Source organism: Brassica napus, chromosome C4 (genome assembly GCF_020379485.1).
Source record: "Brassica napus cultivar Da-Ae chromosome C4, Da-Ae, whole genome shotgun sequence".
NCBI classification, from domain to species: domain Eukaryota; kingdom Viridiplantae; phylum Streptophyta; class Magnoliopsida; order Brassicales; family Brassicaceae; genus Brassica; species Brassica napus.
The window spans coordinates 24674947-24688454 of NC_063447.1; the positions used below are offsets into that span (position 1 = coordinate 24674947).

A 13508-nucleotide genomic window follows, 5' to 3' on the forward strand; every position below is an offset into this window, starting at 1 on the left:
TTGTCTCGACTACGGCCATACTGGCCGTTTCCTTGGACGTGGTTGGACTCTTTATTATCCTCTGTCGTGTGTGCTTCAGGTAGTGGAGCTGATCCAAAAGGTCTCATCTGACTGTTTCTCATCAATAATTCATTGTTCTGCTCAGCGAGCAAGAGGCAAGAAATAAGATTAGCATAGGTCTTAAAACCTTTCTCACGGTACTGTTGTTGTAACAGCACATTGCTTGCATGGAAAGTGGAAAAGGTTTTCTCAAGCATATCATGTTCCGTAATACTTTCACCAGACAGTTTCATTTTAGAAACAATCTTAAACAGTGCAGAGTTATACTCGTCCACAGACTTATAGTCTTGGATCCTCAGATTCGTCCAATCAAACCGAGCTTTTGGTAAGATCACCGTTCTCTGGCGATCATATCTCGATTTCAATTCATTCCAAAGATCTAGTGGATTCTCAATGGTTAGGTATTGATCCTCGAGACTCTCAGCTAGATGATGACGAATGATCAAGATGGCTCTGTAACGATCATTTTCATTGGCATTATTGTTCTCGGTGATACACTCACCGAGTACCTTGGATTTCAGGATGATCTTAGCATCGAGCGCCCACTGAAGGTAATTGTCTCCAGATAGATTTAGGGCAGCGAAATCAAGGTTGTTTATTTTTGACATCTGAAGTTATAGATTAATATTTTTAGATCTTTTAGGAATAGTTTTTAATGTTTAAACGATTAGGGTTTTATGTTCAAACAATCAAACAAGCCTTCACAGCCAAGATCTATGCCTCACGGCCAATGAGCAAGCCGCACGGCCATGGATGCAAACTAGTTCGTTTTTATGCATTTAGTTTGTCGTGTAATTGCAATCCTAACATGGTTTGTTTCTATCAGTTCATGATGCAATCAAAACAAGCAAACCTATCGGCCAAGCAAAGATCAAACCACACGGCTATTTGATTCAATTCAACACCATTCCTAGAATAAGTTCTAAGTGTAATTGCAATCAATCAATGTGATTAAGTTATGGTATGAATGCAACAAGGCCATACGGCCACGAGTATGATCAAGTCTAGAACAGTTTAACCTAATATGTAGTTTCAGATTTTGATTTTAAAATAATCTAAACTAGGTCATTAGGGTTTTAGTTTAAACAAGCCAAACAATCAGATTCGAGTTTGAACAATCGTAACAATAGTTCTAGGTGATCAAATCAACCAATCAATATTCAATTTCAAACAATCAAAATCGATTTTCAGAATTAGGATTTTAGGGTTTCGATTTTATTAACAAGCAATTTCAATTTCAGGATGATCAAATTCAATCTCAATCAATCAATCAGTTTTAATTAATCAATAGTTTCCGAATTATGGTTTAGGGATTTCGAAAATTTGATCTTAGATCAAAGGATTTGATTTGAGATTCAAAACCTTTAAGGTTCTAATTTTAATTGATCAATGGATCAATCTCGATTTTTAGGGTTTGGGGATCGAACTTATAGAGCTTCGATTTACTCACTTAGGGATTGATCTATTATCCTATGGCTTTCATCTTAGAGATTATATTTTAGGGTTTCATTCTTTACAATCAACCAAATTCGATTCATTATGTTCTTAGAATTCGAAATACCTTTAGTTTAGTTGTTTGTAGAAACCGGACCACCAAGAATGAACCTCGAGCTTAGACACGATCGGGACGCGAGCTGGCTGGGATGCGAGCTGGCCTGGAACGCGAATGGATTGAGGTTGGAGACGCGAGCTGTCCTTGATGTAGGATGGAGCTGAGTTCTTCTAGGATCAGGAACGCCTTGGGGCTGGATCTGATCAGGTGGGCACGAGCTGAAACGGAGTCGCGAACGGATTAGGGTTTGTCGGTATCGTCGGGTTCGGATTAGGGTTCCAAAGCAAATTGGTGCGCACTGTATCTGTACGTGAGGGCGCGTCGGTGGTCAGATCGACAAGCGGTTTGCACTGACTGATTCGTCTCGGCCAGGGCTTCGATTTGATATCTTGATCGTTTTCTGGGTCCTCACGGTTTGGGAGAACGACCTCTTCGAAGTTCCGAGGCAGATTTCTTTTCATTTAGGGTTTTAGGGTTTTAGCGATTTGGTTTTAGGCTCAGGGTGTTAGAGGCTATCGTGCTGATAACGTGTTGTAAACTTAAGGATTTAGAACTGTAAGTATCTGTATATTATTAATGAATAAGTGTTCCCTTTATATAGGGGTTACAAGAGAGATAAATGGAAATACAATAATAGGAAAATTACAAATCATAAACATCAACGAATTATGAAATATGCAAGTTGTAGCCGCCTCTCTCCTCTCCAAGTCTCGCGGCCGCCTCTTTTTCTAGGGTTAGACCGTCTCTCTCTAAGTGTATGGACTGGTTATGGACATCTACCAATTGATTTATAACATTTATAATAGTTTTGAAAAGCTAATCAAATTTGATTTACTGGTTGATTCTCGTGTTTTTATTTCTTTGGAACTTTTTAAAGACAATTTTCAAAGGTTCCTAGAAGCAGACGAGATCATTGACTCTAGGAGGACCATTTCTATTTTTTTTTTCTCTTTTCACGTCCTTTCCATTTCTCTATCTCTCTAGAAATTTCAAATAAGTGTAAAGTATTTAAAAAGATCAAAAGGTATTGAACAAAAAAATAAAACTATACAGTATTAGATGAAAACGAAACACTAAACAAAAGGGTCCATAAATTAGTAATAAGACGCGCTTTTGTGGGTGTAATATAAAGTTAGGCTTGAACGTTTGGCTAATTCTCTCTCTCGGTCCGTACGTGCTAAGATCTTAAATCGATTACAGAGGTCCTCTTCTTCTGATAGTAATCTTCTTTAAGCCCATGGCTAATCGCTATGATCCGAACCCATTCGCTGAGGAAGAAGAAGTCAATCCTTTCGCTGTAAGCTTTCGATTAACTTTGTTTTTTTTTTGTAGGGACTAATTGCTCTCCAATCTTGCTTGGGTTTTTCAAATCTTTGGTGGATTAATTGATTTCTGTGAACCTTTAAAATTGGTTATAATGGAATTGAAAATCTGTGAGAGATTGTAACTCAAATTGTTGTTCAAGTTTGTAGCTTTCCATTGATTTAATCAAAGGGTTTTTGTGATTCTTTTCTTTAAGCTTTGTTGTCAACTGATTGGTAATCGAAATTAGAATGATGGGAGTGTTCCAGCTGCATCGAACTCAAGACTCTCGCCTTTGCCTCCAGACCCTGTTGGTTTCGACTATGGTCGAACCGTTGACATTCCTCTTGGCAATGACAGATCCGGTACACAGGTTAGTTTGGCTAGAGATAGTGGAGCTGGTTTTGTTTTTTTTTTTTTTTTGGGGATTAGTTAGTTATAATAAAACTTGTTGGCTTGTTTTAGAATTTGAAGAAGAAAGAAAAGGAACTTCAAGCCAAAGAAGCTGACCTAAGACGACGGGAGCAGGTACTACTGACTGCTACAAAAATTAGTTAATAAAAGCTGAACTTTATCTGGTTATGTCATAAATGTTGCTGAGCTGAACTGTGTTGTTGTTATTTCTTTTCCTCAGTTTTTGATTATTTTTAAGCTTTACAAGTTAAAGAACTGGAGTCTTTCTTGAAAAGTTACAGTTTTTTTTTTTAATGGCTCTTTTGCAATGGTTCAGTATGCATTACATATTCTTGGTGGCCTGATCATATCTCTTTGCTTTTGCGTTACCTAACCGTAGCATTGTTGTTCTTGTGAATGTTCTTTTATTTTTCTTTTGGTTCTATGTAGGAGGTGAAACGGAGAGAAGATGCTGCTGCACGAGGTACTTTGCTTGTAAACGTTTGCTTGAACAAGTTACACTTTAACTGTGTTTTCTCTTAGATGTGTCTCAGTTGTGTGTGGCTCTCTCTCTCTCTCTCTAATCTCTATGCAGCTGGAATCACTACTGAAGTGAAAAACTGGCCGCCATTCTTCCCACTTATCCACCATGACATTGCCAATGAAATCCCGGTTCATCTCCAAAGGCTACAGTATGTTACCTTCGCAACCTATTTGGGTACGTGTCTTGTTGTCCTACGTTTTGCCTAAGCATGACAATTTCATTCTTTCTATTGACCACATTTATGATGTGGTTATTGTTCGGCAGGGTTGGTCCTTTGTCTATTCTGGAACATTATTGCCATTACTACAGCTTGGATCAAAGGAGAAGGTTTGTTTCTTAAGTCTTATCTCAAGTTTTCTCATTACTTCATTCTATACTTACTTGGTTTGTTTTTGTTCAGGAGTGACGATATGGCTTCTTGCCCTCATTTACTTCATAGCGGGTGTCCCAGGAGGCTATGTGTTATGGTATCGCCCTCTATACCGTGCCTTCAGGTTTGGAGTTTTCTATTTTCAAAGCTCTTCTTACTTTTAAATATTATGATGTTACTGCATTATACACATTCTTTGTTAAATGTTTGCAGAACTGATAGTGCATTGAGCTTTGGATGGTTTTTCATGTTCTATATGGTGAGCGACGATTAGCTTATATAATGATATTTACATTAGTTTCTGGGTAAAATCAAATCTGAAGCCATGTGTCTTTGATGCAGCTCCACATTGTTTTCTGTGTATTTGCTGCGGTTGCTCCACCTGTTGTCTTTAAAGGAAAATCTCTTGCGTAAGTTTTTGTTTTCTTCTTAACCTTTGAAGTTTGTCTTGTTATTTCTTTTTGGTAATTTGAGTGTGGAGAAACCATTTGAATATAGCTGCCTTCAACGCAAAAACAAGTTTTTTTTTTTGTTTCTATTCTTTATTGCAAACTCCAAAATACACTCGCATGTAGGTACCATTGCTTGATAATGAGTCATATTCCACTAAATGGTAGTTGCATAAGGTAGCTTTTGTTCTTAAAAGGTTATTCTTTCAGTTGATTTGATTTGTCTTCATGTAACAGTGGGATTTTACCTGCAGTAGATGTCTTAAGCGGTAATACATTGGTTGGGGTAAGCTCTCTCACCCTTTGATAATCTTCCATGATCTTAAAACCCTGAAGCTTGATTCATTGGCCTTATTTTTCTCTTGTTTACAGATATTCTACTTCATTGGGTTTGGGTTTTTCTGCATGGAATCAGTCGTCAGCATCTGGGTTATTCAGGTCTCTTTCTTCAACTCCCATCACTGTATTATCTATCAGCTTTTTAACAGTGTTTATAACCCCAAATCTGTTTTCTAACATTTGATTTTTTGCGATGGTTTTGTCTTGTTGTTTGAGCAGCAAGTCTATATGTACTTCCGAGGTAGCGGGAAACAAGATGAGCTGAGACGAGAAGCAGCGAGAGGAGCCTTGAGAGCTGCCGTATGAGTGCTCTGTGTAACATTTTGGTTTGTACGTAAATTTCACTGTTTCCTTTTTCAGTTTCTGTCACAGACTCGTCACGTCTCTCTGTTTTGTAAGCAAAAAAGATTCATTTATGCCTTTTATATCATGTAAATTTGTGCTTGTTCAAAAAGTCAAGAATTCAGATTCACATTATAATTATTTTTTGTGTTTCTATATTATGACGTGTGATAATCCGCACTCCGTACGGAATGAATTTAAGTTGACAATTATATTTGTTAATTATAAATACTAAGTGTACTGCTACTATATATATAAACTCGGTTAAGATATGCATCATGTGCAAGACGAACATTCGGTATACAAATTTTTCTACGTATACTATTATTTATTTTGCATTTTTACATATTATAAAATAATAAATAATAAATTATATTGAATTTAAAAACAAGTAGCTGTTACATATATAATTAATTTGGCATGAACACATAAATCAAAACAATAACTCTTTTATTAATAATGTTTTTATGATAAATAAATCGAAACAATCATATTTACTTATTTTCTATGCTATATAGTTAAAATTTATATATATATATATATATATATATATACATATTTAGTATACTATCTAATATAATTATCTATTAAATAAGACTTTGTACACATATGATTTTATGATCATTTATATTTTTTATAACAAAAAATTTAAACTGCCGAAAACAAAAATTGCACAGTGGATTTTTAATAATTTAAGTAATTTATAACCATACTTAAAAGTTCAATGAAAATTACAAAAATTAAATATTAAGTTATTTAATACTTGTTCAATGCAAATTAAGAACTAAAATATTTATTTTTATATGGTATATAATTTAATTTAAACAGTATTAAAACATATATGCTTTAATATGAATCTATAGTAAATAGAATTTCTATTCATATAGTTTTATGATAATTTGTATCTTGTTATAACAAAAATTAAACCATTAATCACAAATTTTTGAATGTGAGACTTTTAACAATTTTAATAATGCAAAGTCATTTTTAAAAACATTCAAAATATAACATATACAAAAAAATCTAAATTTTTATTATATGGTGAATATAATTTTCTATTTATTTTAATAATATAAAATTAAAAAAAATGATGAAGAATATAATTTTTTTAACCAAATCTTTATTATTCAAAATAATTTGCAATATATATTTTAATAAGAGAAATTCTCTAGGATATCTCTTTTTAAGTTTTTGTCACAAAAATAGCTCTCAATGAAGAAAATGACCAAAATAAGTTTTATTAAAGAGTAAAAATGTATTTTTACCCTTGGGTTAACTAATCTAGATTTAAAGTTTAGAGTTAAGGGGTGGGGTTTTGGGGATATGGTTTCAAATTTAAAAAAATAAAAAATAAATATTAAAATTTTCAAAATAAAAGAGGCTATTTTGGTCATTTTCTTTCTTGAGTGCTATTTTTGTGACAAAAACTTAAAATGACTACTTGAGAGAATTACCCTTTTAATAATATTAGTTAATTCTGTAGGTTTTATTTAAAGAAATAAAAAAAATATCCTTGTGTACATTAATAATTATTTTATGATTATTTTAATAAAAAGTATTGAATATGTTTAGGACCAATTTAATTTTCTAGTGATTCTACCAATCATTCTAGCAATGACACATGTTATAGGTAAAAAGTTGTAATGCTTATTTTTTAATATTTAATGGATGATGGCTATTTAACATTGATAACTTCATAAATTTAGGAAAATTTTAATTCACATACAGTATAACGTAATTTTTTTTCCAAATAATCGCATCATATGCTGAGTGGGAGAAAAGTATCATACCGGTGCTCTTGACAAAAAAATACAAGACGAAGTGAGGGGAAGTTTTGTGTGAATGGAGAACCTGAAATAGACATACGGAAAGTTGAACTACAGAACATCAAACTGGGCAATCCCGACCCGGAAATAGAAGATGATGTTTGATCAAAGTCAAAAGCATATTGGACTGCCAATGAGTGATGAGATAGAGAAGCAAGATACGATGAAGAAGTGCATGACTCGGCATCCTCTGATGAACTTCTCTAATACAAAGGTTAACTGATTCTCTAATTTAGACTCTTCTTTCTCCAGGAGTTAGGCCAACTTTGTATTTCATTATCTTTTTTTATGGCCTTAGGATGAAGTTTTCCATTTTGGTTAATTATTTAAAGAGAGTTGTTGATTCGTTAGTTAAATAAACCACTCTGAAAAACTTTACCTGGTTAGAAAACGGCAATTACTTCTTTTAAAAGATTACTTGTTTATGCATTAAACGAGCATACAAAGACTCTATATCGATTATGTTGTAAGAGATGTGGAACATACTATAATAACTTACTTAATGTGCTTTATATTTAGGGCTACATGTAAGAGTAAAAATACTTTATTATATGAATGGAAATTTAATATCTATTTTTTAGATTTTGGCAAGGATCGACCAGTCCATGCTAGCAGCTTATTCATTCAGGGCGCTCGGCCAGTGCTCCTTTCTCAAACCAAAACGACTCTGAACATTAGGGAAGATAAGACCACCTGAGCGAACCGATCAACTTATCCGAACCGAACAATAGCAGCTTAAAGCTAAGCCTTTCACGAGCAGCGTCACTGCGCGGGGAGGAGAATCTCAAAGTATGGGGCAAAGGATCAAGCGCTTTGACTTTGTCTCCAGGGATACACCACATGTTGGGTTTGAGAGCCGTGGGATTGGTGACTATCCAGCACGGTTTGGAGAGCACTTTTAGTCTTTGTTGGTGAATGGAAGCCCCCTATCAAGCAAAAAAAGAAACGGATCTTTCTACGGTGGGGTCACTATTGACTCCATTTATTATTATCGTAAAGTTGTGTATCAAGATGTCAATATGAGATCTTATTTCGGTTCGATACGTCCACCTACGAGACTCACCATTGGCTTTCGTATCGATAGGTGTATTCTTCTTCATTTTCCTAAAAGAATCATTTGGGATCGACCAATCTTTGACATCAAAATCGGCCGATCTTGCCATACAAATTCAAGGCATAATGACGACAAATTTCCACCCTAATTTGAATCCTTTAGAAACTAATGTACCATAACACATTTCTTGTGTCCATAAACAGATGTACCAGACTTTCCTTTTGCCATTAATTTTCTGTCGAACCATATGTCATATATCCCATCGGACCAGATGCTCTACATAGCAAGATGCTCTCAAATTTTTTATAGGGAGTTGTACTACATTGGTTGTTCTATTTTGGTTTGGTTCTCTATGCCACCTCAAGTTTAAGTAATAAAATGGCCGTTGATGAAAAAAATATCAAGATGCTCTCATAGGGAAAGATTCTCTTTGGAGCCATATGCCCCTTGAGAGCCAGATTAACAACTTGAGATATACAGCTAGTCCACATAGTGCTTGAACTTGTTGTGAGGTAACGAATGAGTGAACATATACGCATGATTATCAGTTTTTCCTATCTTCTTCACTTGAATCCTTGTCTCATCTCTCAGAAAATAGTATCTCACATCAATAAACTCGATCCTATCATGATGAAACTGATTCTTGGCTAAACAAATAGCACCAAACTATCACATCACACAATAGTTTGATCATATGAGGACCACAATTATTCATCAACCCTCTCGGTCATATTAATTTCTTAGCAGCTTCTGTGAATGCCATATACTCTTCTTCAATAGTGGAAAAAGTCATTATCGACTGCAAAATTGTTTTCCAGCTAACAACAAAATTACTCAAAGTAAATATAACTAATGATAGATCTCACGATGACTATATCTCATGTATAATCAGAATGAGATGTCACCAAGCTCAGATTTCCCCCTCCATAAACAAGGCCAATATCAGATGTACAATGAAAATAAAGGAAAATCTTCTTCACAACTATACATTGTTCCTTCCCTAGCTAAGCCATAAACATGCTAACAATACTAACAACATCTGCCATATTTGGTCTTAAAAGCATAACATACAGTAAACTTCTTACAACGCTAATATAAGTAACTGAGACATATACTCTTTTTCCTATTCAGACATATAAACATACATGGTGGGATGAATATTTGTAGGACATGGAGTATCAATATGATTAGCAAAAATAATTCCAAATATTGTCAAAACCTTTTCAATAGAGGCTTTTGTGACAAGAACACTTTTTCTTCTTCATATCCCTTAAAGATCTTCATTCCTAAATTTTTCTTGCTATACCCAAATCATTCTTCTCAAATTCAACTCATTAATTCTTTCAGCTTCTGAACATCACACATTTTCTTTGTAGTCATAAACATCCAAAGACGTTCAAATCCAGTTCCCCCTTCAACTCCACAATATTGTATTATTTTTTATATCATCCGCATAAAGCACTAAGTAAATATACGAATAATCCTCCACCTTGCTCACATAAACACAACAGTCATATGAACTCTTTTTGTAACCAAACTTGACCATATAGCTGTCAAACATCTTGTGCCACTGTCTATGAGACAGCTTATGTCCATATAATGACTTATTCAACTTGCACACATGGTATTCCTTACAAGGAACTTGTAAACCATTAGGTTGAGTGATGTGTTTGATAACATGTGAGAAGATCTAAATGTAATCCACCCTTTCTATTTGACTGAAACCTCGAGAAACAATCCGAGCTTTATACTTAACTCCCCCAGCTGTGAATGTTCATTCTTCATTTTGAAAACCCAACTGTAAGTAACAACATTTCTCCCTGATAGTAGTGTGACTATGCTGCATGTATGATTCTTCTCATGACACTCCATCTCATCTCATCTCCCATTGAATTAAACCATTCAAACACATAAATGGAAACAATTTATTTGCAAGTGGATGACTCGTAAATATCCACTTCCTATCCGGCATGTAGTGAATAATCCACAATATCCTCAAATGGCATCTTTCTTCTGGCTCAACATCAATTTTCCTTTGTCTATTCTTATCATCATTTTACAGATCCAACAAGTTGATTTTCAGAAAAAGAAAATTCATGATATTCGTTGTGCAGGGATCGGTTGGGACTATATACAAACAGTCCAGAAAAGAAATGATGGCATAGCAAAACAGAAAAGAGATGAAGCCGGTTAATCTATTACCAAGAAGTGATAACATCAAAAAGAGAACAAAATCCAAAAGAATATTGTGTTCACATATGGAAGCCACCATACTCGTCACCTTGCTCCAGAAAAACCTAAACAATTTTGTAAGACACTTAGAAGTACTTTTAAAATAACTCATTTTCAATAACATTTAAAGAGAGAAAAGATAAAGCATTATACTACCAACGTTAAGAATACACTTGGATTTTAAATTTATTATTCAACTACTGAATGCAATATCGGCCATGGGCAAAAGCGGCAGAACCATGTGCTTCCAGCCCGGTTTACAGTATGTAATATTTTGGCCGTGTTTTGCACCAAACCTTTAGTAGCGTTGTTGGTTAATCGTGATATTTTTTAAAAAAGTATGGAGAGGTTCGAACCTTTTGTGGGATATAATTAGCATATTTTTGTTTTATTATAAATTTATAGGCACACAATTATAATTTGCGTCCAGCCCAAATTTTTTTAGGACCGTCACTGACTGAATGAGTAAATGGACTTGTTGTAAAAGTAAAAACTAAAAGTAGAATAGATTATACTTGGTTAAGTTTGTTCTACCTGTTGAAATACAAAATGGAAACCACTAAACACACATGGTGGCTTATGAGCCAAACATGGAAATGTTTGCTTTACATGCGTGGATAAAGTACATCAAAACATAAATACATTTTTTCATCATATTATAAATTGATTAGATCATGACAAGTGTTTATTTTATTGGTGACTAAATTATTTGATGGTAATCAAATTCAACTTTTATGTTATCATATAAAAATTTCTTACTTTTGCTTTTCAATAGAAATTTGATTCATTTTATTTTAACACAAAACATTATTTTTACTATAAGTTATTTAGTTATTTTCCAATAAATATTTATTTTTATATTTTTAAATATCTTTTGTGCAACAGAATCTGAGCATGATTTTTTAAATATTTAATTTAATATAATTAGAAATTATTATTAATATGTAGTATAAAACTGAAAATGAAAAATAAAATAAAGTGGTGGAATATAATGTTAAATTTTATTAAACAAAACTATTATAAAATTTAAAATTAAATTAAATATTGAATAATTAGGTGAAAGAAAGAAAATATGATATTGAGTGTTAAGAAAATGGGTGTTGGATAACTTAACCATGGTTAATAGATACATATCTTTGGATCTTGATTGGTCAATAAAGGACACAAAACTAATTTATCTTTTATTTATAGTAACATTTTATCTTTTCATTACTAATTACTATCTATTCAGAAAGAAACATCGATGCTTATAGTTCTCTCTCCTTTTTTAGTGCGAGAATTTTCTCTCTAATGCTCTAACCTTCTTATCAAAAAATCATCTTTCAGAAAGTTTAAAGTTGATTTGTGGGATAGAGAGTCCGTCGTTTTTGTGTACCAGTTACGATGTTCCCGACCGGTCTTGGACTCCGGCGTTGCATCATTTCTTCCGATGTGATGAACGTCCGGCTTTGCCTCTGGGAAGTTGTGGCTTTCATAGCAGCGTCTTCGCCGGCTTTTGTCTCCGGGAGGTAATGGTGTTTTCAACATCGCTTTCGCCGGCTCTCTTACGGGGTTCTCCCGATACCATGATCAACGATTTCGGGCCTTACTGTTTTTCCTGCCTTTCGATTTGATACTCCGATGGTCTCTTCATCCCCAATCGTTTGGTTGTTGCACCTTCAAGCTTGGATAGATCTATAAAGGTGTCTGCAGTCGCATGCAAGTAAGTCGGAGGTTGAAGATCGATTGTAGGCGGTTAATCTTTTCGTCGATTTGTAGATCTGCCACATTCGACTTCGCGGCTCAAGCTTTAGCATAGACCATTATGGGAATGGTTCGTCTCGGGTTCGTCTTCGCCGGTGATCCGTCGTGTCTCCTTGTTGGCTCCGGGAAAAGATAGCAGGCTTTCGTCAGGATGCGTGTTCATTGGTCGCCGGGCAACCGGATACATGGTGGGGTGAGTCGGGTTTCTTCTTCAACAGGTTTCCCTTTAGGGCTTACGGCCCAAGGTTGTACTGTACAGTGGCACAGTCTGTTTTTTTGAATTTTTGTTTTTATGTGTATCGGACTTTGTCTTTTCTGGGCTTTGTCCCATTAATAAAATACAAGTTGACAAAAAAAAGATTGATGCTTTATGAAATGCGTAAACTGTTCTCCGTTAGTTTATGTCAATTAAAAATTTCAAACAACAAAAAATAATAGAGAAATCGGCCAAAAAAACACTGAACTTTGCGGGAATTGCCAAAAGAAACCTGTACTCGAACCTGACCAATAAAACCCCGATTTTTTGTTGACTTTTTTAGTTAATTCACAAACTTACGGTTGACAAACCAAATTAACACACCGTTAACCGACAGTTAAGACAGTGTTAACTCACCGTTAATTACTGCCGTTTAGTGAAACTACGTCGTTTCATTCAGTTGTTTTGTTAAACACAAAATCTCAAGACGACGTCGTTTTGCTTAATTAAAATTGTTGTTGCCTGGACTCGAACCCGTGCACTCGTGGTCGTAAGGGGGTATTGCCACTGAGCTAGTGGACTTTTCGGAAGGTTATCACACATGTTTATTTTTATTGATCAAAAGATGTGTTTGATTGCAATCAAACAAAATGAAACCCGTGTTTGAACGTAACCCTTATTTCTCAAATCGATTTGGGGATTTCTCTTGTAGAGATGGTAAAGACGAAGTTCACAAGGAATGGAAAGGAGGTAATGATTTTCGGAGCGATGAGGAATTTCGATTACGGGAGTGACGAAGTGGTTCAAGAGTCGAAGAAGGGTGGAGAACGCGATGCTTCTGTGAGTTTGCCATCGCTGGAGAGATCGAGGATTCGTAAAAGCGTTGAAGGGATATCGATGTTGGCATCTACAGAGGTGTCGAAGGCGTCGAAGACTAGGCGGGGAACTTCATATGGGTCGGCTGCGTCATCTCCGGAGAAGACCACGAGGAGGGGAACTTCATATGGGTCGCCTGCGTCATCTCCGGTGAAGGCCACGAGGCGTGGTTCAACTCTGTCTCCTAGAGTTTCAAAGAAGCAGAAGGTAAATGTGGCTCCTTCTGGTGA

At 35.0% G+C, this 13508-nt stretch overlaps 1 protein-coding gene across 1 annotated transcript; it reads left to right on the forward strand.

Annotated features, from left to right (window-relative positions):
- The first annotated feature begins 2652 nt into the window (after nucleotides 1-2652).
- Nucleotides 2653-5509, forward strand: LOC106396705 (secretory carrier-associated membrane protein 3). The gene is made up of 12 exons (XM_013837175.3): nucleotides 2653-2909; nucleotides 3165-3287; nucleotides 3380-3442; nucleotides 3758-3791; nucleotides 3903-4025; nucleotides 4116-4178; nucleotides 4252-4345; nucleotides 4435-4480; nucleotides 4564-4631; nucleotides 4908-4956; nucleotides 5043-5108; nucleotides 5229-5509. Exons 1-12 carry the CDS (start codon nucleotides 2850-2852, stop codon nucleotides 5313-5315), a joined length of 876 nt encoding a protein of 291 aa, XP_013692629.1. The 5' UTR covers nucleotides 2653-2849; the 3' UTR covers nucleotides 5316-5509.
- The last annotated feature ends 7999 nt before the right edge of the window (nucleotides 5510-13508 follow it).